Source organism: Saccopteryx bilineata, chromosome 2, assembly GCF_036850765.1.
Source record: "Saccopteryx bilineata isolate mSacBil1 chromosome 2, mSacBil1_pri_phased_curated, whole genome shotgun sequence".
NCBI classification, from domain to species: domain Eukaryota; kingdom Metazoa; phylum Chordata; class Mammalia; order Chiroptera; family Emballonuridae; genus Saccopteryx; species Saccopteryx bilineata.
The window spans coordinates 58,518,078-58,543,686 of record NC_089491.1 but is presented as its reverse complement, the minus strand read 5'-3'; the positions used below and the strand labels follow the sequence as shown (position 1 = coordinate 58,543,686).

The window sequence follows — 25,609 nt, the reverse complement described above, 5'->3', positions numbered from 1 at the left end:
CTCTGTGTTTCACATACTCACATGCGTAACTCTATTTTGCCCCATCCTGTGTACTGTATTGTGCAACTCTAGAAAACTGTAGTGCCCCGGTGCTCAGTGTTGGGACCAGCTATCTTCTCTATCTATACCCACTTCCTTGGGTATCTCAAACAATCTCATGGCTTTATATACCATCTATTTTCTAGTGAATCCCAAATTTACATCTTGCTTAGAACTCTTGCCTGAACTTTAGATTCATACACAACTAAACACAAACCTAATGTCCCAGAATGAACTCCTGACTTCCAACCAGCAACCCCCCCAAATCTGCTCCTCCCCCAGATGTCTCCATTTCAGTAAATGGCAACTCTGTCCTTTTAGTTGCTCGGCCAAAAACCCAAGTCAAGCTTCATCTTGATTCTCTCAGATCCAATTTATCATCTGTATCTTTAAAACCAGATGATTAAATACAGTCAAAGCTTATACAGTTTATAAAGTACAGTGAGAATCTTACGACTTCTCACCACTTCTATTGCCAAGCGCTTCTTCAAGTCACCAGTATCTCTCCCCTAAATTACTGCGAGCATTTCTTACCCTCCTTATCACTACTTGCACCTCCACAGTCTACTTTCCATACGGGAGCCAGAGTTTTAAAGTCGAAGTAAGATATGGACCCACTTCAGTGTGAAAACCTTCAATGAATTTGTCACATCTCAGAGTAAAAGTCAAAGTTCCTATAGCAGCTTATGAAGATCTACAAAACTCTACAAAATCTGGCCAATTTCTCTCTGACCTCACTTCTCATTACTCTCTCCCTCATGCTACTACAGCTACACAGGCCTCCTTGCTGTCCCAGAATACCCAGGGACACTGTGTGCATGACTAGGGGCTTTCTCAGTTGCTGTTCTGTCCACTCGGAATATTCTTATCCCAGAATCCACAGAGACTGATCCCTGATTTCATGCCAGCCTTTGCTCAAATGTCCCCTATTTTAAACTACAGTACTATTCTTCCCACCCTTCTTCTGGCCTTCCCTACCTTCTTTTCCCATGTTTTCCCTACAGGACTTGCCAACATGTGATCTATTATATATTTTACTTGTGAATGTCCTTATTGTTTTTCTTCCTCTACTAGAATAAAAATTACAAGGACAAGAATTTTTGGTTTTTTTATTCTTTACTCTATTTCCAGTGCCTAGAATCTAGCACAGAGTAACTAATAAATATTTGATGAGTGAACAAATGTTGTCAAGAACTGTGAGGATTAAATAAGATAACAACTAAAGCTATAGCACAGTCCTTGGAAAATAGTAGCAACTCATAAATATTAGTCTATTCCCTACCACTGTGGTGCTTTCTATAAAAGAAAATAAGAATTATAAAACTACATAACTCACTCTTTACTGCATATATCTGGTCATTAATTATTCAAAAGGCAATTTAAAAAAGACATATAAAAGTTACCTAATTTTGAGATACCACCTCACTCCTGTTAGATTAGCTATTATCAACAAGACGGGTAATAGCAAATGTTGGAGAGGCTGTGGAGAAAAAGGAACCCTCATTCACTGTTGGTAGGACTGTAAAGTAGTACAACCATTATGGAGGAAAGTATGGTGGTTCCTCAAAAAACTGCAAATAGAACTACCTTATGACCCAGCAATCCCTCTACTGGGTATATACCCCAAAACCTCAGAAACATTGATACGTGAAGACACATGTAGCCCCATGTTCATTGCAGCACTGTTCACAGTGGCCAAGACATGGAAACAACCAAAAAGCCCTTCAATAGAAGACTGGATAAAGAAGATGTGGCACATATACACTATGGAATACTACTCAGCCATAAGAAATGATGACATCAGATCATTTACAGCAAAATGGTGGGATCTTGATAACATTATAAGGAGTGAAATAAGCAAATCAGAAAAAAACAAGAACTACATGATTCCATACATTGGTGGAACATAAAAATGAGACTAAGAGACATGGACAAGAGTGTGGTGGTTACCAAGGGTGGGGGGGGGAGGGAGGACATGGGAGGGAGGGAGGGAGAGAGTTAGGGGGAGGGGGAGGGGCACAGAGAACTAGATAGAGGGTGACGGAGGACAATCTAACTTTGGGCGAGGGGTTTGCAACATAATTTGATGACAAAATAACCTAGACATGTTTTCTTTGAATATATGTACCCTGATTTATTAATGTCATCCCATTACCATTAATAAAAATTTATTAAAAAAAAAAAAAAAAAAGTTACCTAATTTTTAAAAATCAGTTAAATATCAATATAAAACTCAGTAGGTATTAAAAAATACTAACTCAGAATGTAACACTGTTTAAAATTCACAGAAAATTAAATGAAGTATTATTTAGGTCACCTTTAAAGATAAAGATCTATAATCTATGGATTTTTCCTATATGAAAATTTAAAATGTATTCACAATGCTCAATGGGACTTCACTTTAATTTATCTATAATTTGTATTCTGCCTTTCTTTAACAGAATCTGTGTTAATCTAAGGAACAACCAGTTTTAAAAATTATACATATTGTTGAACTGAAAAAACTTCAATGAAAAAAATAAGCCTGTTCTGAACTGTAATAGTTCTTTCAAGTATTTTGTGTTTAAATCTAAAATAATCAGAATTAAAGATATCAATAAAATGTGATTTCTCTCCAAAATACTGAGTGCCAGAGACTTTAAGTGATTTGCCCAGAGGTCACATGACAGTGACTAAACTGAGATTAAAAGTTTTTGATGCCTGACCAGGCAGTGTCACAGTGGATTGAGCACCGACCTGGGAAGCTGAGGAAAACAGGTTCAAAATCCTGAGGTAACTAGCTTGAAGCCCAAGGTCGCTGGCTTGAGCAAGGCATCACTGGCTCAACCGGAGCCCCCCAGTCAAGGCACATATGAGAAAGCAATCAATCAATGAACAACTAAGGTGCTGCAACTATGAGTTGATGCTTCTCATCTCTCTCTCTTCTGTCTGTCTGTCCCTGTCTGTGCTAAAAAAGGAAAAGAAAAAGGAAATGAAAAGTTCATGGCCTTGAATGCACTAACCAGGACCTTACTAGCTAACCAATTATGCTGACTGCCCTTACCCCTCTTAAAAGGAAGGAAAATAAAAGCATATATCAAATGGTATACTGTAATTTAGCATGACAATTTCTATTTCAAGAAAGATGTTTACAGAGAGAACAGACATAAACACGCAAAAAGGGGCAAAATGTATGTTAGAACTGTCATGGATATATTATAAAGAATAGGTAAAAAATAAACTTAAGATGCCATGGACAAATGGTTTATATTTCATTTTTCAAAAAGCTAACAACTCATGGGGTTGTATGTCTTCAGAAATTTGGACAATTTCATCTTAACACTGATGAGAAGGACGTACCTTATGTTCCATGCAGTGGTAAAGTCTGGGTTTAGAAGCAGCAGGGTGCATGTGACATCTATCAATTCTAAAATAAAGAGAAGTCATATTAAAAACAAATAGTCCTACCCTTTAAAGCCTGGCTTCTCCGTAAAGTCTTTATTTTATTTCACATAGATATTTTATTTCACATAGCTCAGATTATACTAACATATATATCTCATGTCATAATAATTTTAATGATAGATATACCTTGTTCTAAGCTGTTAGGTATAAGGAGATAATTCTCAAGATTTTCTTCTGCTTATGGTAAGTATAACTTTCTTAAAAGACACTGAAATAACTTTCTAATATAATATGCATATAAAGAATAATCAAATCAAACTCTTTATTCATTTAGTAGTTTGTGGCATTAATTTAATATTTGGTAAATAAAATAGACAATTTCTATAACACTATTCATTTAATTCCAAAATATTTCAAGAATTGACTGTACAAATTTTCAAAAGGAAAAAATGTCACTCATAATCCAACTTACTTAATACAATTAATTTCCATTATTCTGTAAAGATTATCCTTTCTTATACACATTTTTACATAGCTATAACAATCAATAACAATTTTGTTATATATTTTTCATTCAACATTACATATGCATTCTTCTATATTCCTACAGTATGCATTTGTAACAGCTGTGAAACAATCACATAGTTTAATAAACTATCATTTATCTTATTCTCTAGGATGTTTACTGTTTGTTTTTACTGTTATAGATAAATTGCTAAAAACATTTTAAAATATACTTTTTATCAAACAGGTAAGTTTCTGTGGATATATTACTAGGACTAGAACTACTATGTCGAATAATATAAATATCAGTAAGGCTCCTACTAAGCATTTCCAATTGTTCGCCAAATGCATGAGTATACTTAGTCCCTGTCCTCAAACCTATATAATTATATATTTTTTAAATGTGGCAAGTAAAAAAATTATACTGTTTTAATTTACATCTTTAATTTATAATTATTAAAATGAACATTTTTTCATTTTGTTTACTATTTTCTATTTTTGTCTTCTGAACAGCCAGCCTACTGATATTCACTAGATTTTTATCTATCATGGTCTTGACATAATTCCTATATATTCAAATAAGCTCCATAAGCCTACATTTAATAGAATGAAATCAGTAATATTTAGATATGTTTCCTTCATTTTACTAAATTTGAAAAGAGAATTTTAGGATTAAGATGATCAAGCTAGGGTGTAATACTAATTTAATGAAACATATACTAATCATATTAATGCTAAGTATATAAAATAATAAAATTATTATAATTATTTAGCATTATTGTATACCAGGCATAAGTAATATATTTGTATTATTTCACTGAATTCTCACAATCACAGCAAGGGTATTCTTGTTTTATTTTACAGATAGGAAAAGTGTATTTAATGAGTTTAAGCAATTTGTCTATAGTCACCCAATTAAATGTATGGTAAGATCAGCATCTGACTGCTTTTAATAACTCAATTATAATGTAATTAAAATGTCTGTCTACAATAAATAATTTGGAAATTCTCAGTGTTTAAGTAAAAGATGAAATTTTTAAAATCTAAAAACATACACACAAATGCATCCCTAGAATCATTTTAAAATATTCTAGCAAAAAACAATTATTGCATTCTCAACCACCTTAACAAAAGAGATAAACATTTATTGTAAGCCCACAATTTCATTACTAATGTGCATATTATAACATTTGATAAACGAGCAACAAAAGGTAAGACGGGCACAAATTTTCTACCATGATCTTCATTACAAGCATTATAAGCATAAACACAATATATCTATAAAGAATAACTTAATTAACTTCTTTATTCTTTTACTTTTAGGAGTTTTGGCACTAATTTAATATTTGCCATGGAAAATAAAAACAACTTTCTACACCATTATTTACTTATTTCTACAAATATTGATTATGGGAAAATATTAAACTGGGCCCTCAGGACTGAGAGAACTGATCTTTCCCTCTAGAAGATTAGTTACCCTTTAGTTGGAGAGAACATGTAAACAATTGTATAAGGCAAAATGAAATAATCACGAAGTAGAAAGATATGCTACATTTTGGGGACCACCGAAACACCTGCAATTAATTCTTACTGGAGCACCCAGGGAAGGCTATAAATGAATAAGGTGATAAATGGTAAAAATTTTTAGCAAAGTTTGTAAAGAGGCGTGAAACTTCATGCACAATATGCTCTCAAAAGATTCTGCATACCAGAATGTGACTAGAGCATGGGGTGTTGGAGAAATGTACCAGGAAACTAGAGCCTGGTTCCAATCTCTCTGTCAGCCTGACCTTCCACTACTTGCCCCTCAACTGCTACAATCCACCTGGACCACACCCCACCATTCATTAAACACCTCCCATCTGCTTACCCTCTTTTCTCCGGATATAACTCAGATTTACCTGCTTATTATTCTCTCTGCCAGAAATATCCTATCCTTTGGGGAGACACATGTACACACACACACACACACGTATACATATATATGTGTATATATGTATATATGATATATTTTTATATTTTTTTCAAGCATTTTTCTTCCTAAAGAATTTCCTGACCTCCCCAGCTGAAAGCAATTTTTCATCTCTATGTTCCTCTAATAATGAGACTAAATTTTTTGGAGGCAAGTCCTCTCTAATACATCTTCAAATTACTCTTCACTTAACATAGAGGAGAAAAATATGGCCTATGCCTAGGTTCAAATGCCAATTTCTCCACTTACTGTCTGCACAATATATCTGAACTTCAGTTTCCCTGTCTGTGAAATTTTGGTAACATCAATCTCGGTGCTGTGAGCAATGAGATTCATTCCCTAACGCCACAGCTGTTCAACAGTGAGTACTCAATAAGTACTTGTTCAATTAAATATCATTGTTCCTTATCAAAAAATAAAAAATTTCAATGTCAGTTATTCAGAAAAGTAAAAACAGGCAGCTGTCCCTATAGTGAAACTGTCTAATTATATAAAAATGCTTTTGCACAATGGGAAGGCCTCTAGTATTTCTTTATTTTAATTTTAAAAATTTTTTATTTTATTTTTTACAGAGAGAGAGAGGGAGTCAGAGAAAGGGATAGATAGGGACAGACAGACAGGAACAGAGAGAGATGAGAAGCATCAATCATCAGTTTTTTTCATTATGACACCTTAGTTGTTTACTGATTGCTTTCTCATATGTGCCTTGATCGTGGGCCTTCAGCAGACCAAGTAACCCCTTGCTCGAGCCAGTGACCTTGGGTCCAAGCTAGTGAGCTTTTTTTTTTTTGCTCAAGCCAGATGAGCCCACGCTCAAGTTGGAGACCTCGGGGTCTCGAACCTGGGTCCTCAGCATCCCAGTCCGACGCTCTATCCACTGCGCCACCGCCTGGTCAGGCTTTAGTATTTCTTTTGAAGTCTATAATTTTTCATTCCATTATACTACCTAGATAAACTGTTATTTTGTTTCTTGGACTCTCCCTTTCTGAATTAAAAAATATATATATAAGTGTGTGTGTGTGTGTGTGTGTGTGACCAATGGTTGTTGCTATTTGCTTGTACTTAAAAAGAAAACAAGTTCATCTTCAATGGAAGAAATACTTCTGTACAGTAGCACAAGGCAAAGACACAGAAAATACAGAAGCCCCCACTCCTCATCTGTGGCTGTGTGAAGAGAAAAGGAGGCTAGTCTCAGTAACACTTCCTTTGCTACAGGGTCTTCCCCTAGCAGGGCAACAGCAACTGCTGGGTTCAGAGTCCAGCTCTACACTTACGGGGAAATTTCTGGACACTTTATCTTTGTGCCTACTGTCCTCCTGATCTATAAAATAGAGGTCACGGGGATATTAAATGATTCAAAGCCATGAAGTGTTAGCACAGTACCCGACAGTAAGCACCCAATGATAATTCCTGATATAAAGCTTCTATTTCTTAGTCGTTTCACAAGTGAGCCTGGAACTGGGTGCCACCGGAGGGAGGAAAAGAAGCTCCAGGGCTCTCTGAGTAGTGACTGCTGAGTAAAGGGGATACTTCTCAACTTCTAAGAATCTCAGGTTACAAAACACATCAACAGCCCCCATCAACCATCACTGTAACACATGCAGTCAGAGGCCCTTCTCCCCTCCTCTTTGACGAACCTCTAACTCTTCCTGATTCAGATCTCAAGTTCAGACAGGACCTCCTTCAAGAAGCATTTCAGTCTGACCCAAGGGGTTGGGGGTTTGGGAGAAACAGAATATCAGAAATGGAAAAGGGCCAATGAAGAAAAAGTTAACTAGGTTAGAAATATTGGACATTATTTAAAGAATCATTTCTGAATTATATGTATTTTTTCTGCTTTTCTTCCCCACTGGCTCTGGCTAAATGAGAGAAAGGAAACTAGTATTTCTTGAGAGGCTACTACATTCTAGGCACTGTGCTGGGTGCTTTACACACAGTAATTATGTGATCCTCACTACAACCCCCTGAGACCTGTTAATGTGAAAATAGGAAGAGGTTAAGTAAAGTGACTTTAGTGTATTGATGAAATTAATCTAAATCCAGTTCTGGTTTCCTGCAAGGCAGATGGTATTTCCACCCTAGGATACTGTCTACAATCACTCTGCCCTCTTCGAGTAAGAAGTGAACCAAAGATTTAAAGATAAACATGTATCTTTAGTTGTTTGTATTTCACTCCCTACATTTCATCAACCATTTTCTTCACATTTTTACCCAGAAGATGTGAGCTACTAAAATGCCTACTATCTCTTGATATTAAACAGATCTCTCTCCAAACTCTAGAACATATACCAGCAAATAATTGTTTCTTTATTACATATACTCCAATATATAACTAACTCATCATCACATCACAAGGAAAAAATGAATCATGGTACACACAGGAAAGTAGCTAAATTGCAGCTGTAACAAGGAGGAGATACAAGGATGCTGCAGAAAAGTCAGAAAAAAATCAATATGCTTTCTCTACTGCACTGCATTCTAGAAATGGCCCAAGGCCAGAAGTTATGTGGCAGTAATCAGGAGGTTTGACAACTGTCTCTATTAGAGATATGTTTTCATGCATTTAGAAATAAATCCAAGGTCAACTTGCATTAGTTACTCTTTTCCTCCAAAATACATTTAGGTTACCACAAGAGGCTTGAGTAAAGCTATGTGGTTAACACCAAAAGGTCATTTATTACAGAACAGTCACTGAATCAATAGCTAGACTAAGCTAAAACCTTTTGCTTACCAAACTCTTTTATTATTATTTTTTGATGTCTGTTGAACACGTAAGTTGCTGACTAAAGAAAAACCTAATTCCTTTTTCTAACAAACTCATTATCAAGCTGAGTAAAATGTTATTTAAATAATCAACTACAATAAAGTATGGTGTTACTATGCAAGAGCAGTCTAAAAGACTCAAATAGGTGTGCAAAGAAGCAATTATTGTTTCCTGGAGCAGTCAAAGAGCTTTATGAGTCTGTGGGTGTGGGTGTGTTAGTACTGAAAACCACAACAGTGACAACTTAAGACATGACCCTGGCTTCAGCAAAGGCATGGAATTAAGACAGACTACACAGCAAAGTCCAAGAAAAGAACAGTAGATGTTGTGGCTGAAATGTTATTAAATGGCTACAAACCTCAAATTCTTTCAGGGTTCAAATGAATACCAAAACATATCAGAGCAAAGGAGGTAAGTAGTAATTGACACTCTGCACCTCAGTGTCTGAAGGACAGGAGGAGGTTCAAGTAACCTGGAACAAGCTTGCCTTGTCAAGAAAAACAGAGGTTATAAGCCCCAGTCAACTGGTGCCGTGCTAATTTTAAAAGTTCATCCTGATTTTAAATGTTTACCCAACTAATTAAAAACAATTTAAAAGTATTTATAAGCCAAAACAAAATATGTCTGTGAGCTGACTTTAGTCTGAATTTGAAGTAGAGGAAGCTTTGATGCTGAATTTGAAGTAGAGGAAAAGGCTGGTAACGCAGGCTGGGGCAGCTTGTGAAGGTCCTTGAATGTCATATTGACTCTACTGACAATGTAGGCATCATAAAATAAGATGAGTAGATATTTCATTAAAGCATCTCTTAAACTGTGTTTCTGGTGCTGTTTGAGATGACTTGCTAATGACATTCTGGACATGGATTACAGAAGAGAGACTTGAAAATGGGAAAGATCAGTTATGAGGTAATGACATTTGTCCAGATGAGAAATAAGAACTGAAGAGCTAAAGATGGCTTTTGAAGAAACAGCAGTTATGGAACAGAGAGGATGAGAAAGAGAAAGGAGCAAAAGATGATGACGGAATGGCACACCTGGAGATGATCACAGTGTGGGACAGAGCTCTGCTCAGTCAGGACTCATATGCTGTGGACTTCTCTCTTGCTTTTTGTTTTTGTCACGGATTTCTCAAAAGTATGAATTACAGTATCATTCTTCTCCAAAACCAAATATGGCTATTACCACATCTGAACTTTAACATATCAGTCTCTAAGCAATTAAACAGATGTTGTTACGGTTAATTTTAGTTAAACCAATAGTTAACCTTAACTGGATATGGGTACTCAGATTAAATGCTATTAAATGTTATTTTTTGAGTGTATCTCTGAGGGTGTTTCCAGATGAAAACAGCATTGGTAGACTCACTAGATTGCCTTCCTCAATTTGGGTAAGCATCATCTAATCCAGGGGTCAGGAACTTTTTTGGCTGAGAGAGCCATGAATGCCACATATTTTAAAATGTAATTCTGTGAGAGCCATACAACGACCCTTGTACCTTATGCATTATCCAATAAAAATCTAGTGTTGTCCCAGAGGACAGCTGTGATTGGCCCCAGCCACCTGCAACCATGATTATGAGCAGTAGGAAATGAATGGATTGTAATACATAAGAATGTTTTATATTTTTAACATTTTTTTTTATTAAAGATTTGTCTGCGAGCCAGATGCAGCCATCAAAAGAGCCACATCTGGCTTGCGAGCCATAGGTTCCTGACCCCTGATCTAATCTGTCAAGGACCTAAATAGGACATGAGGAGGAAAGAGGAGAAATTTACCCCCTTTTTTGCTTCTTTTCTCTCTGCTTGAGTTGGGACATTTCATCTTTTTCAGCTTCTGGGCTGGGATTTAACCCACTGGCTCCCTGGTTCTCAAACTTCAGACTCAAACTAAGTTACATCATCAGCTTTCCTGCGTCTCCAGCTTGTATAATCATGCAAGCCAATTTGTCATAATAAATCTTTTATATGTATCATTTTCTGCTGTTTCTCTGGAGAACCCAAATTAATACGGATGCTTCCCAAATCTAAGAAATTCAGCACATTAAGAAGAGCATGGCTGACCTGTGGTGGCGCAGTGGATAAAGCGTCGACCTGGAAATGCTGAGGTCGCCGGTTTGAAACCCTGGGCTTGCCTGGTCAAGGCACATATGGGAGTTGATGCTTCCAGCTCCTCCCCCCTTCTCTCTCTCCCTCTCTCCTCTCTCCTCTCTCTCTCTCTCTCTCTCTCTCTCTCTGTCTCTCCCTCTCCTCTCTAAAATGAATAAATAAAAAAATAAAATAAATTTAAAAAAAAAAAGAAGAGCATGAATTCAGTTTGATTAAAAAGAAAAAAAATCTATCCCTAGAATAAAGGTCACCTTCAGTTACAGAATACATTCTCAGATGACCGGGGCTTTGGCATGATCAATTACACACACACTGACATTTCTGAAGTGGTTCTTAAATTGTTGGGTTCCTTTACCGGCTCTTCTTACACCCATATTTTCTACAGAAACAGTTTTAAAGGTACAGCATTTTCATGAAATAACTGCTTTTACCAAACATTTCTTTTTTAAACAAGATTTACCTCTGTGTTCTAATTGCTTCAGTTCACACATTTGGCAGAATATTCTTATGTTAGTAGGCATTTTCAGGTATCATTTCTCTCAAATCAGAAATTCACGTCCATATTTTTATTGATAATACAATATACAACTTGAGTTGTATGTGACACCACACTACACTATACCATTCCCATGCACCAAAAAAGTGAAACTGAAAGCTACTTCCATGAAGATGTAAGTTACCATAAAATCAAGCTGCTTCTGTACATGTACAGTTGCATCAGAATTCAGAATTTGGATGCTATTTTGTGAGTGTATTTAACCATGTCATCTTTTGTCCAGGTCCTCCTGGGCCTACCAAGACTAAAACTACATAATGAGGAGAGTTAAGAAAGCCAACTGTACAGAGTCCAGAAACACAAGAAACAGGTAAAAGGAGAAATCTTGGAAGGCTACAAGAAAGTGGGTTGGGTTAGCCACACATGAATAGGCAAAAAACATCGCTTCTCCACCTTTTGGCTAAGATCAAGTGTAGTATGAATAGGAAAAAACAATAAAAACAAAAATAGCCTTTGATGTTTTAAAATTTATAGTTTCTTTTCTACAAGAATATCATTCTGACACCGCCCCAGCCATAGCTACGGTAGTTATGTAGTGACTCAATTATACATTTCTGTGTGTCAGAACACACATACAGTGTTGTTTGGAAAATAGTAATAATAATAATAATGGATTCATAAGTGTTACTTTGTAATGTTACTGAAAACTACTAGAGAGTGATAGAATGGAGAAAGAAAGAAGGTCTAACAACAGATATACACTTACCTTTTAGTTTATGCCTACACCTATATATAGCTGTAAGTTGACACCACAAACATAAGCTATGTCATAAATTTAGGCCCAGCCATAGATATATGTATATACATCAGATGGCTAAGTGAGTGAAACACAAAATAGAAACTATTTCACACATTACGTTTTCAAATCAGACTCCTTTTCTACTGGTCTAAACAGGGAAACGTGCTATTAATCTATTATGACAATGTGTTAAGGACAATGCTGAAATGAATATAAGGAAATTGCTACATTACATCTTTGGTAACATTCCTAAAGAAATTGTTTTTCACTCAAATATATGCTTCTTAAGTAAAGAGAACATGTATTATTCATCTTTTTATCCCCTATAATACTTACAACCAGCCTGTGCTATGAGGAGCCCCTTGGTAATAGCTACCAAACTGATAATTAAAATTCTCCAGGAAACAAGGTTCTTATTCAAAATTAGTCACCAGGTATATTGAGCACTTTTAACTGAAAAGTAAACAGAATCTGTGTACCTGGAGGCTCAATATCACCTACAGTGGGGAAACTAAGAGACCAGGTGGAATGAATAGGGATATTTGATGCAGCAAAGAGGAGTGGAAGAAGTGAATGCTGGGATGGTTTTCTTCGGCTCATCTCTGCATAGGAACAGGACACAGAGGACCAAAGCTCAGTTGGGTTTCTCAGTGTGACGGCACCTTCATAAATCACTGAGCTGATTCACAATACAAATACCATCATCATGCCTCTGTTTTCTCATTTGGATTGTTACTAAAATAAGTTCTTTTTCTTACAAAGTACCTGAGAATTAGAAACTAGAAAATCTGACCCTGTAGCAACTACAGACCTCTTCAGTAATGTTCAAACTTCCTTTTAACCATAAAATGTCTTCAAGTAAAATTTTATAAATTTTACTACATATAATTTATACTAATATAATTTATACTACATATAAAAAAAGATAAAGCCACACCCTGGCCAGTTAGCTCAGTTGGTTAATTAAGAGCATTGTCCTGAAATGACAAGGTTGAAGGCTCGATCTCCGGTAAGGGGACACACACTCGGGAAGCAACCAATAAATGCATGACTGAGTGGGACAACAAATAAGTGCTTCCTTCCCCCCTCTCCTCTCTCCCCTTTCCTCTCTCTCTAAAACAAAACAAAACAAAACATTAAGCCCTGGCTGGATAGCTTGGTTGATTGGAGCATCTTCCCATAGTACAAAGGTTGCTAGTTCAATTACCTGGTCAGGGCACATACACAAGTAGCTAAAAAGAAGGAAGGAAGGGAGGGAGGGAGGGAGGGAGGGAGGGAGGGAGGGAGGAAGGAAGCCAGCCAGCCCAGAATTGCTCTGATTTGCTGTTCAGGTTACAGTAGGTGGCCTGGCACCCTGCTTGAGGCACCTTCCATAGAATCACTGTGGATGCAAAATTTGAAAACTACTGATGAGTCCAAATTTTTTACTTGACAGAGGTTAAACATCAGCTCAGGCAATGAATGAAAGAGTCAGAACCAGAATCCAGGAATGCCAACACCCAGAGAGGGTTCTTCCATTATATTCCATGCTTCTTCCAAAAATAAAAGGAGGAAGGCAGAGTTCTTACTTACCATCTTTGTTCAGCCATTGCTTTCTTGTTCTGTACAAAATGAGCTTGTTGTGAACATACGGTAAAAGGAACTTGACACACCAGCTCTCCACACCAAGTTTGTTTTCAACCAGGACTATAGGACTCCGGTTATACCTAGCTTCAGGACATGGGATCAGGCCAATTTCATCTCTTAATATGTAAAACATAAAAAATAAATAAATAAAGATAAGAATACTGCCTTTTCAATCCTACAGAGTATTTTAATAAATCCACATATTTCCCTGTCTTAAAAATATTATTTAGCCCACCTACTAGATTGATAGAAATTTTTAAAAGACACTAGTGTTTTAATACTGACAACAGTACAAGAAAATTAGTATTTCCCTGGCTGGTTGGCTCAGTGGTAGAGCGTCAGCCCGGAGTGTAGATGTCCCATGTTCGATTCCCAATCAGGGCACACAGGAGAAGCGACCATCTGCTTCTCCATCCCTTCCCCTCCCCTTTCTCTCTCTCCCTCTCTCCTCCTTCTCCTGCAGCCATGGCTCTATCGGTTCCAGCTCATCAGCCCCGGGTGCTGAGGATGGTTCCATGGAGCCTCTGCCTCAGGCATTAAAAATAGTTCAGTTAGGAGCATGGCACCAGATGGGCAGAGCATCAGCCCCTGATGGGGGTTGCCTCAGGGTGTATGCATCAGTCTGTCTCTCTATTTCCCTTCCTCTCACTTAGAAAGGGGGGGGGGGCAGAAAGAAAATTAGGATGCTGTACTCCCTGTTGACAGGAATGAAAATCGGTCTAATCTTTGGATGAAAATCGGAAATGTCTTTCAAAATTTTGAATACATGTACTCTCTGACCCATTGATTCCGCTGCTCAGATATTATCCTATACATAAATATATAAATAGGATATTTACTGTAACACTGCAACAAAACTGCAAATAATTACATGTTTATCAATGTAACACTGGTAAAATATGGCTTATCCATGTGATAAGAGGTATAACAAAATGAGGTAGATCTACATATGCTAGTATGAAAAGGGTGCCAAGATCTATGAAACAAAACAACAACAAAAAAAAGGAAAATGACAAATAATATTGTATACCACAAGCCTTTTTTGTATAATTTTTAAAAGATACATAGATGAATTTTAAAATTTCTTGTAAGAATACCAGGAAACTTCTGCAGTGATAAAGGATTTTATTTTTATATAAATTTTCTAATCACTTCTGTGTACTATTTCTATTTTTTTATGTCAGCAAATGTATTTATACTTGCCTGCTAATAAATGTATATGGAACAGAAACAAATTATCAATAAATGGGCCCTGGCCGGTTGGCTCAGTGGTAGAGCGTTGGCCTGGAGTGCAGGAGTCCCGGGTTCAATTCCCGGCCAGGGCACACAGGAGAAGTGCCCATCTGCTTCTCCACCCTTCCCCCCTCCTTCCTCTGTCTCTCTCTTCCCTTCCCGCAGCCAAGGTTCCATTGGAGCAAAGTTGGCCCAGGTACTGAGGATGGCTCTGTGGCCTCTGCCTCAGGCGCTAGAATGGCTCTGGTTGCAACAGAGTGACGCTCCAGGTGGGCAGAGCATTGCCCCCTGGTGGGCGTGCCGGGTGGATCCCGGTCAGGCGCAAGCGGGAGTCTGTCTGACTGCCTCCCTGTTTCCAACTTCAGAAAAACACACACACAAAAAAAATTATCAATAAATGTTATCTTGTCATTGAAATTGTGGGCCATTTTTCTTTTATTCTTTATAATCCTTTAAACTTAAAGAAAAAACACTAATGTTGTTAAAACACAAAATACATTTCAGACTTTGATCATTTTTATCTAAGGCTTCTATATCCCTCAATCCACTTCAACTCAAGTTAAAAATTTATGCTATAGGCCAAAATTTATAAACAATATGTTGATTTACATGGTAAACGAACCAGTACACAATGTTTTTACAAAGCCTGCACACATGCTTTTCAAATAAAATAGTTATAATTCATGCCTACATGAAACATTCCTTCTCAAATAGAATGTCCTCCCCTTAATTAATGGAAGATAGTAAGAAAACTATTAATAAGAGCAGTTGACATAAATAACAATACTTTTAGAGTGTCTAAATAGATTTTCAAAAATGTTTTTTAAAAACAAAATAAATAACTGGTTTTCAGAGCGTGTGTGTAATATTATATAGAATGTCCCTGGGATGCTTCCGCCAAGAAGACAGTTGTTTGATAGATGCAAAGAGGAGGAAATGTGTCCAATTTAAAGATTATAAGAAAAGCCCTCTTTTAGGCCATCAACACAAATTGGTGAAAGGCTGTGGAACTCAAAATCCTTCCTGGAAACTCTAAACTAGATAACTCAAAGGTAACCTACTTTCTACTGATCACTTCATTAATGACACAGGGATATATATATATAAACCTGTGTACTCTAGGGACTGCAAGTCACTAACCATTCTTTCAAGCAAATTTAACTCGCAAGCAGATCTTGAGACCTAAGGCTTTTTGTCCTGACAACTGGCTCAGGTGATTCAGCGGTGTTTCGATGTATCAGGGGTCGGGAACCTATGGCTTGCGAGCCAGATGTGGCTCTTTTGATGGCTGCATCTGATAAAAAAATAACGTTAAAAATATAAAACATTCTCATGTATTACAATCTATTCATTTCCTACCACTCATGTTCATGGTTGTGGGTGGCTGGAGCCAATCACAGCTGTCCTCTGGGACAACACCAAATTTTTTTTTTTTAATTATAATTTTATTTTTTTAATGGGGCGACATCAATAAATCAGGTTACATATATTCAAAGATCAACAAGTCCAGGTTATCTTGTCGTTCAATTATGTTGCATACCCATCACCCAAAGTCAGATTGTCCTCTGTCACCTTCTATCTAGTTTTCTTTGTGCCCCTCCCCCCCCTTTCCCTCTCCCTTTCCTCCCTCCCCCCATAACCACCACACTCTTATCAATGTCTCTTAGTTTCACTTTTATGTCCCACCTCCGTATGGAATAATGCAGTTCCTGTTTTTTTTCTGATTTACTTATTTCACTTCGTATACTGTTATCAAGATCCTTGCGTAACATACACAGGTTATCGTATGGCCTTCACGGAATTACATTTTAAAATATGTGGCGATCGTAACTCTCTCAGCCAAAAAAGTTCCCGACCCTTGCGATATATCATGTCAATACTATCTAAATATATTAGTTATGAGTACTACTTTAATGTACTAGGTACTGTGCTAGGTTCTGAAAATGCAAAAATGAATAAAACAAGCGTGGTCCCAGACTTCACAGAAGTTTCGTTGAGGAGTTGTGTCAATATTTGTAATAAAATGTTATAACTTTGCCATTCTAGTAATATAAATAAAATTCTGAAGGAAGAATGTGCTAATGCTGAGAGAGCATCTGAGGTCAATGTCCAGTACATATTTCAAAATGTTTCTGCATTTGTTTTTGATGGCAGAACTGTAACAAAATGGCTGAGAGATTAAACTGTAGCCTTGAGACAAGTCTTTGGTGTAGACTTCAGAACACCAAGTCCTGTGGGGGCAGAACGTTGCCCCGGCAAACACTACTACAATTGTTGATAGGAAGTAGCTGATCCCGACAGCCACTTTCCTACATGCCTGGGTTGCATTGGTTGGTCATCTTTCTCTGCACCTGAATCCATGGTAGACTAATTTGATCCAGGCTCTGCTAATTTGCTTGATGAGCAAAGACACGAATAAATATGATGAGGTTGCAGATATCTAGACTCTCAGTCCTAGAGGCTGTGAGTCCCCTGTACCCATCTTTTCTGTATGTTGTGTCTTGTGTGTTTTTCTTAAGTCCTGCACCGCCTTCCTTTAATGCACACCCACTGCTGAGCTGGTCTTGGCACAGAACAATTAGCCATATCTAGATCTATACCTGACTAAAGTATGTTGGAATCACTGTTATTTTCTGGTATTCAGGTTTTACAATATAAAGAAAATACATTTAAGAAAATAACCAGAATTACCACAAAACAAACAAACAAAGAAACAAACATCAGTGCAATCATTTCAAGAAAGTTTGTTCTCGGAGATCTAGTGACTACTTCCAACACTGCAAAGAACTGCAGGAGTCAATACTATGAATGTTGGAGTAACAAGAATAAAAGAATCCTAGCTTCTAGGTATAGTCTGTTTCTTTTGGGGGGTGGGAATGAGGGTGGGATTTTATAACCTAAATTAACAATGTAAAAACCTGCTTTGCTCACTGTTTATCTCAAAATAAATAAAATGCCCAACTAAATGTACCTAAATGACAGAACAGAGCCATCTGCATACTCACAAAAACACCCACATTGCTTTAGTTGGCTACTGTTCTTCCAAGCAATAATTTAAAAAAAAAAGAAGAATGCCTTGGATACAGTAGGTGCCCAATAATTGCTACTAAAAGGCTGATTATACTTGCACTTTGGTGATAATATTAAAATAAATAATTTTCAAAGAACATTGCTTCTTGATTCTGCAAAAGAAAATTACCTCTGAAATGCAGTAGGTTCAAGTCCTAGCTCTGTCAATGTGATATATAGATCATGTTGTAGGCCTCTATAGACCTCATTTTCCTCATTTCTAAAATGTGGAATTGCATTATTTTTCTAAATAAAGCCAATTGGCTGCTAGGTCTCATCCAATTTTCAAATTCTAAGACTGAAAAACCCAGTAGGTATTCATTTTTTTTTAAGTGACAGTAGGGGAGATAAAGAGACAGACTCCCACATGCACTGTGACTGGGGCCAACCAAGCCATCTTCAGCATCCGAGGCCTATGCTTGGAACAATCAAGCTACCCTCAGTGCCCAGAACTGATGCTTGAACCAACTGAGCCACTGGCTAAGAGAGGGGAAGAGAGAGGGGAAGAAGGGAAAGACAAGTAAATGGTTGCTTCTCATGTGTGTCCTGACTGGGGATCAAATCTGACCTCCGCACATGAGACCAACACTCTACCCACTGAGCAAACTGACCAGGACCTTGTAGCTATTCTTATTTGAGAATAAAACAATCATATCAGGGAATGTAAAGCACTAGGAAATAAAAATAAATAAAAGCAAGGCAGTAAGATTTAGAAACAAAAGCACTTGAACTTCTTAGGTCCAGGATTCCAACTCATCTCCTTTCTACCACCGACAAATATGAATTGGGCAAGTCACTTGCCATCAGTAGCCTGATCTGAAACACAGGGGTAATAACACCTTCCCTGCCTGTTATGAAAAGTAAATAGTACAGAAGAATGTGGTAAGCAATAAAGTGTGAGGCAAAGATGAAGTATACTATCATAAATTCAAATAAAAGCCTGTGGTCAACCTGAGGTTCCTTGTTATACAGATACTGAGAAAGTGAGGCAAAGAATGGTAAGCTTTATGAAGTTATCTGACTCAAAGATATGGTGCTTTGCTGCTTCCTAAAAATAGTATAAATGCTTTAGACAGGTAGGTCAGTAAGCTTCCCAAATAACATGGAGTGCTTGACTTCAGGCTTTCATGTCTAGTCTCTGAGGTTATACTCTACATTCTTCCAGACAATTTAGGATTCTAGAATAATTTTAAAATTGGAAGGGACCTCATTCCTCCAGTCTCTCATTCTATCAGATGAGGAAACTAAAGTCCAGTAAAGTCAACAGGACTACTTAAAGTAATTTTGCCAGTGTCTAAACTGAAAATTGGGACTTTCTAATACCTAGCTCCAAACCCTTGAAGCCAGAGTGAAGATAAAGACATCAGTGAAAGCAAGCAGAATTTATATTAATTACTTCTGGACTTAACTACATTTAAATTTTAAATTCATACTCAAGAAAAATTGGAAAATTTAGGGAAAAACAACTAAAAGTCATCTGTCATCCCTCTACCACTATTACATTTGGGTAAGCATCCTTTTTTTTTTAGGTATTTTACCAAAGTGGAATTTGACATAATCCTCTACAATCTTTTTTTAAATACAATTTACATTAATCATTTTTCTACTAATTTATATATTTTAATGAATGCAATGAATGTGCTATAAATATTAAATACATTTCCAGTTATTTCCTTAAAATATTTTCATAAAAATTTGAGTTTTTTACTATCATCAAATTTCATTCTTTTATATTTTTAGGTTTTCGGAAATTGAGATTCCTGGTATTTAACAAGGATACTCAAGTAAATACCTGCATTATCAAGGCCATAGGATTTTTTTTTTTTTTTTTTACAGAGAGAGAGTCAGAGTGAGGGATAGACAGGGACAGACAGACAGGAACGGAGAGAGATGAGAAGCATCAATCATTAGTTTTTCATTGCGCGTTGCAACACCTTAATTGTTCATTGATTGCTTTCTCATATGTGCCTTGACCGTGGGCCTTCAGCAGACCGAGTAACCCCTTGCTCGAGCCAGCGACCTTGAGTCCAAGCTGGTGAGCTTTTTTGTTCAAACCAGATGAGCCCGCGCTCAAGCTGGTGACCTCGGGGTCTCGAACCTGGGTCCTCCGCATCCAAGTCCGACGCTCTATCCACTGTGCCACAGCCTGGTCAGGCGAGGCCATAGGATTTTTAAAGTTATGAATCTTTTCCTTTATTTCTTTTTTTTGACAGAGACAGAGAGAGAGAGTCAGAGAGAGGGACATATAGGGACAGATAGACAGGAAGGGAGAGAGATGAGAAACATCAATTCTTCCTTGTTGCATCTTAGTTGTTCACTGATTGCTTTCTCATATGTCTGGACTGGGGGCTACAGCAGAGTGTACCCGTTGCTCAAGCCAGTGACCCTGGGCTTCAAGCCAGTGAGGGACCTTTGGGCTCAAGCCCGCAACCACTGAGTCATGTCTATGGCCCCTCATTCATGCCAGTGACCCTATGCTCAAGCTGGATGAACCTGGATAAGCCTGCGCTCAAGCCGGCGACCTCAGGGATTCAAACCTGGGTCCTCCGTGTCCCAGTCCAACACTCTTTCCACTGTGCCACCACCTGGTCAGGCTCAAGTTCTAATCTTTTAAAAGAGATATCACCATGCTCACTTTTTTGGTTACCTTCGAAGGCTGCTCCAAAGGAGTAGCAACATGGAATGACCTAACACATTTATTTAAAAAGATCATACATAGCATAATACATCTCTCTTGAGTGCTTCATTTCACAGTGGGGACCCCCTGGCTTCCAGATGAAGTTCAAGGTTCACATAACACTGATATTGACTTTATTCCTCATGTTTAGACAGTTTCTCTTGCCTGTACTTTTCAGAAACATCATCAGTCAACTAAATTAAGCCCACTTATTGACAAAATATTGACTAACTTCCCTTTGGGAGGGAAGGATGGTCCCTAAATACTAAAACTAAATCCTGCAATGTGGAGTGACTAAACAGAAAACGACCCAAGGATCCAGGACAAATCTTTTAAATCTAATAGTTGTTTTCTTTCCTCTTAAAACTGAAATTTTTTCTAGCATGACCAAAAAAGAAAATTAGCAAATCTTCTAAAGAAACAAACCTTGTGTATCACTGAAATTATATTACTGAACTTATGTAGAAAACATCTACACAAATTACGGTTTATTGTATGCAATCTTTAGTGTTAAGTTTTGCATATACTATTTCATTTACTCTGCACAATAATCTTATAAAGTAGAAATTTTAACTCATTTTAAAAATGAGTAAAGAATCTTAAGTTCGCCCAGCTTATAAATGACAAGCCAAGATTCAAACCCAGGACTGTCAGACTCCAAACCCAAACTTTTATAATTAACTATAAAATTATTTAAATAAACAGATAAAATTATGTATAAGCTTGACCAATGCTGGCACAGTAGATAGTGTCAACCTGGGACACTGAGGTCCCAGGTTCGAAACCCTGAGGTTGCCAGTTTGAGCACAAGATCATTGGAAGTACTCTATGGTCACTGGCTTCCAAAGATCACTTGCTTGAGCAAGGGATCAATGGCTTGGGTTGAGTCACCCACACCCCTGGTCAAGGCACAAATGAGAAGCAATCAATGAACAACTTAGGTGACACCACAAGTTGATGCTTCTCATCTCTATCCCTTCTCGTCTATGTCTGTCTGTCTCTAAAAATAATAATAGTAATAATAAACAAGTGTAAGACAAGACTCTATGGTTTCCAATTCTTCAGTTCAACTTAAAATCTAAAACTGCCTTTCATTACGACTCCCTTAGTTTTCATTGGGCCCTACCTACTGCCCAAGAAGTACATATTTTCCCTGAGCCAACTCTTATCCATCCCTCATGGTTCAATTTATTTCTCAGAAAGAACTATCTTGACCTTCTAATCTAAATTAGGCCTGTTATTCTTTTTTTTCTTTATTCATTTTTAGAGAGGAGAGAGAGAGGGAGAGAGAGAGAGACAGAGAGAGAGAAGGGGGGAGGAGCTGGAAGCATCAACTCCCATATGTGCCTTGACCAGGCAAGCCCAGGGTTTCGAACCGGCGACCTCAGCATTTCCAGGTCGATGCGTTATCCACTGCGCCACCACAGGTCAGGCAGGCCTGTTATTCTTGTGAACCATACTTCTTATCCTTTGGGGATCTTTTCATAATCTGTGTGTTGATTTGTTCAAAGTTCCATTAGGGCAGGCATCATGTGTGGTATATCCATCAATCTGCACCCTGCTCCTTATCCTGTATACACAGTGACTAGCTTTGTAACAAACTATAGAAATGATCCCTGAAAGTATAGTCTTAGCATTGTAAACAGAAGGGCTCTTTGGCTGAATACATTCAGTTCTTCATTTGCATTAGCCCTATTTAAAGTACTCAACAGTTACATTACATGTGGCTAGTAGCTACCATATTATCCAGAACAGATACAGACTATTTCCACAGAAATATAGATTTCTGTGAGTGCCTTTAGTATAACTGTATTTTATACTTCTTCCTATTCAATATTATAAAATGGTACCTACAGTGCCTTGTAAAAACAGTGAGAGTTCAATAAACATTTAAAAGAGTAATAAAAAAAATTTAACTTGCTGGTGACCTCTGACATGACACTAATTCCATTATAAGCAGTTGTCTTCTCCTTTAGCACAGGATCTACATATTAATCTAATGCCAGTCCCTGCGTCAAGCTTTCGGTTGTCTTCCAAGAGTAGTAGTCTCTAAGAATCAACCATACAAATGACATTTCAATGGTATTTTCCAGTTCACCAAGTTTTTCATATTCATCATTTATGTATTTTCTGAAGAACATAGCGATTCAGGTTAAGCCTTTTACCTAGTGGCAACAATGTGTCACCTGGCAGTGACAGATACTGTGTGAGGTGATTTTCTTGTGTTCTTATCAGCCTAGTTAGTTCAAGAGGAAACTGAGGCTGAGAGAAAGTAACCTATCCACAACTACCACTAACAAAATCCACATTTCAACCATTGTATCTTTGACCCCTCTTGGCTAGATATCTATATGAAGTCAGTATGTTTAATGGAATAGATTTTGGCCAATAAAATTGCACTCTGTTTTGTGTTTGGAGAAAAAAGGAAAACAAAAAATAAAGAATGAAATCTTTGTTTAATACTGAAAACTGTAATTAGGTACTAACTTTCAAGATAAACAACACTTCCTCCCTCTTTTAACTAGAAATATAGCCTCTTTTAAAAAACAGGGCTGTATTGGAGAAAAAGTATGGGCAATTTTGAAATGTCTAAATTATAAGACATTTTTAAAAATGCATAGTAATATTGAAAATATTATTGTAGAAAATATGTATTAAAATATAGCTGAAGACCATTATTAAACAATGAGTTAAGCTATTTTTCAGACCTATTTCAAATGCCCATCTTATTTCATACTTTTAAATCCTAAATGATCCAAATGCTTATTAATAATTATAAGTTATGCATGGTTAGAGAGCACATTAGTGAGATTTTACCATAAAAAAACATGGTCAAGGAAGGTATTAAAGTCCTTCATGAGTTTCAATAAATGTGATCCAGAAGAAATGGGATGTGTTCCAAACAGCATTGTGTCAACCTGCCAAGCTAATGAACAATCTGTTTCTTCAAATATAAAATACCGATGCTTTTCTAATCTCTCAAAGGAGAAAAACTAAGACGAGTATTGTACTTATTAGACTTCTTTCTAACCTCTGCTATAATTTCAAGAAAAATAACACCAATGATGAAGAAATAGGCCCTTCATTTATCAGACTTTTTTTTTATTTTATTTTTTTGAGGGTGTTTCCTATTTGAACTAAAGCTCTCATTCTGAAAAGAGGACAGAAAGACTGATATCCAAGCCATCAAAGCATTCTCTGGAAGTCCCAGTACCCACTATGGTTACTGCCAGGAAATCATTCCACTCATTTTCAAAAAGGCAGCAGGCACAAGAGGAAAGGAAGTGGATGATGTTAAAGGAGGCAGGTGTGTTTTGAGGCTAGCAGTGTTTTGTTTTTAATGAGGCAGAGTTGCAGATCTCCAATTGTGTGTCACAAGGGAGCAAGACATCTGAGGGTTTCTTCTTTTATAAGCATCACCTTGAAGAAAAAGAACATTTATATGTTGGTTTGGCACCTCTTTTAGGCAGAAAAGCTAAAGGGGTTAGAACACTTAAAAAGAGTAATTCATGTGTTCTAGTTTAAAGAATAAAATGTCAAAATAAATTCCATAAACAGTGAGATAAAGTAAAAATAATATAAAGCTGGATTCATGTTTCTTTTTCTTGGGGGAAGGAGGCTGGAGGAAGGAGGTTAAGGGACGGGGAAAGAGCTACACTCTTGCTATCCCTAACTCTTTTGTAAAATGTAGTTATATTTCTCCTTTAATAGCTTCCTTTTCACTTGCTACATAAAAGCAGTAAGTGCCAGGAAGAATACAGTTTCTTCTGGTATCTTCCCAGAGTACTCCCAAGTAAAATGGAAAGGAAGGAGGAGAGATACAGTGTGTCTGTACTGTGCTATTCTACTTAAACAGGGCAGCAGTGTTCAGATTAAAAAAAAAAAAAGTTAATATGCTTGCTCCCTGTTACTATGAATCAGCGTATGCTAAAAAGTGTTGAGGTTTCATCTACTTTACATCAGACCCATCCCGTGCTTACAGAAACTATACTCTTCAGAATGCTCTGTTCACCTTCAAAACAATGTTTCATCGGAATCCCGCTACAATCTTGGCACCAGTGAGGCGAAAGTCAAAAGTAGCCTCAAACTACCTTTGGTTAGTAAACTGCGGGATTTTGGTCCATTGAGGATGAGACGATCGGTAACCCCCTCTTTCCAGGGTTCAAGATATAGACCCACATCGGGTATGTGCCAATGCACCTTAGACGGATGTAAGAAGAGGACACTCGGATGAAGTCTTTCGAGTTTCCTGAACTCCTGGGAAAAGGGAGAGGTGGGGAGAGCGAAACAAACTCGCTCTTTTGATTTTTCGAGGTCACTTCTAGGGACTCTTCCGCGAACGCGTTCCGGTAGCGAAAAGCGGGCCCCGCGGCGGCCGACAGTGATTCGGCCGCGACCTCGTCTGTCCCCTTCTGCGAGGGGCGCGCGGGCCGGGACCCGCCATCCTCCAGCCGCCACCCCAGGTCCGCTCCGGGGTTGGCCCCGCCCCGTCCGCCACCGACGACCCCCGTAGGCGGTGGCAACGCCTGCGCGCAACTCACATGTGCGGGTTCCTCCTGAAGGCGTTAGTGATGTCCTTTACCACCCGCTGCACCAGCACCGCCACCTCTTCGCTCGTCTCGGCCATGTTGGCGGCGGCCACGGCGGCTCGGGCGCGCCTCCGGGACGGTGCCGCGCAGCCAGCGGGAGTTCCGCGGGGAGCGCGCGCGCCCGCGCGCGCGTGAGTGCGCCGGTTTGGCCAAGCTCCCGCCGCCGCCGCGACTGCCGCCGAGAACTTCCGGGTCAGTCCTTTGGCGGCCGGGCGTGGTGCTGGCCACTACTGGGGCTGTCTGGTCCTTCACTTCCTCACGTTGCCCCTAACCAAGTTTCTTAAGTCGGATAAGGTGCTGCAGATTCAATTGCGAAGTTACCTGAGGTGTCTTACACATTTTAATTTTTAGT

General features: G+C 38.0%; 1 protein-coding gene across 3 annotated transcripts in view; it reads right to left on the bottom strand.

The window, feature by feature from the left end:
- Positions 1 to 25,384, bottom strand: part of PTAR1 (protein prenyltransferase alpha subunit repeat containing 1) — a 99,309-nt gene extending 73,925 nt beyond the window's left edge. For all 3 annotated transcript variants that reach the window (XM_066257117.1, XM_066257114.1, XM_066257116.1), the window contains exons 1-3: positions 25,210 to 25,384; positions 13,636 to 13,805; positions 3,379 to 3,445 (exon numbers count right to left, since the gene is read on the bottom strand). In XM_066257117.1, the coding sequence (XP_066113214.1) occupies positions 3,379 to 3,445; positions 13,636 to 13,805; positions 25,210 to 25,295 (323 nt within the window). In that variant the 5' untranslated portion in view covers positions 25,296 to 25,384. The remainder of the gene's footprint in view (positions 1 to 3,378; positions 3,446 to 13,635; positions 13,806 to 25,209) is intronic.
- Positions 25,385 to 25,609: the final 225 nt, after the last annotated feature.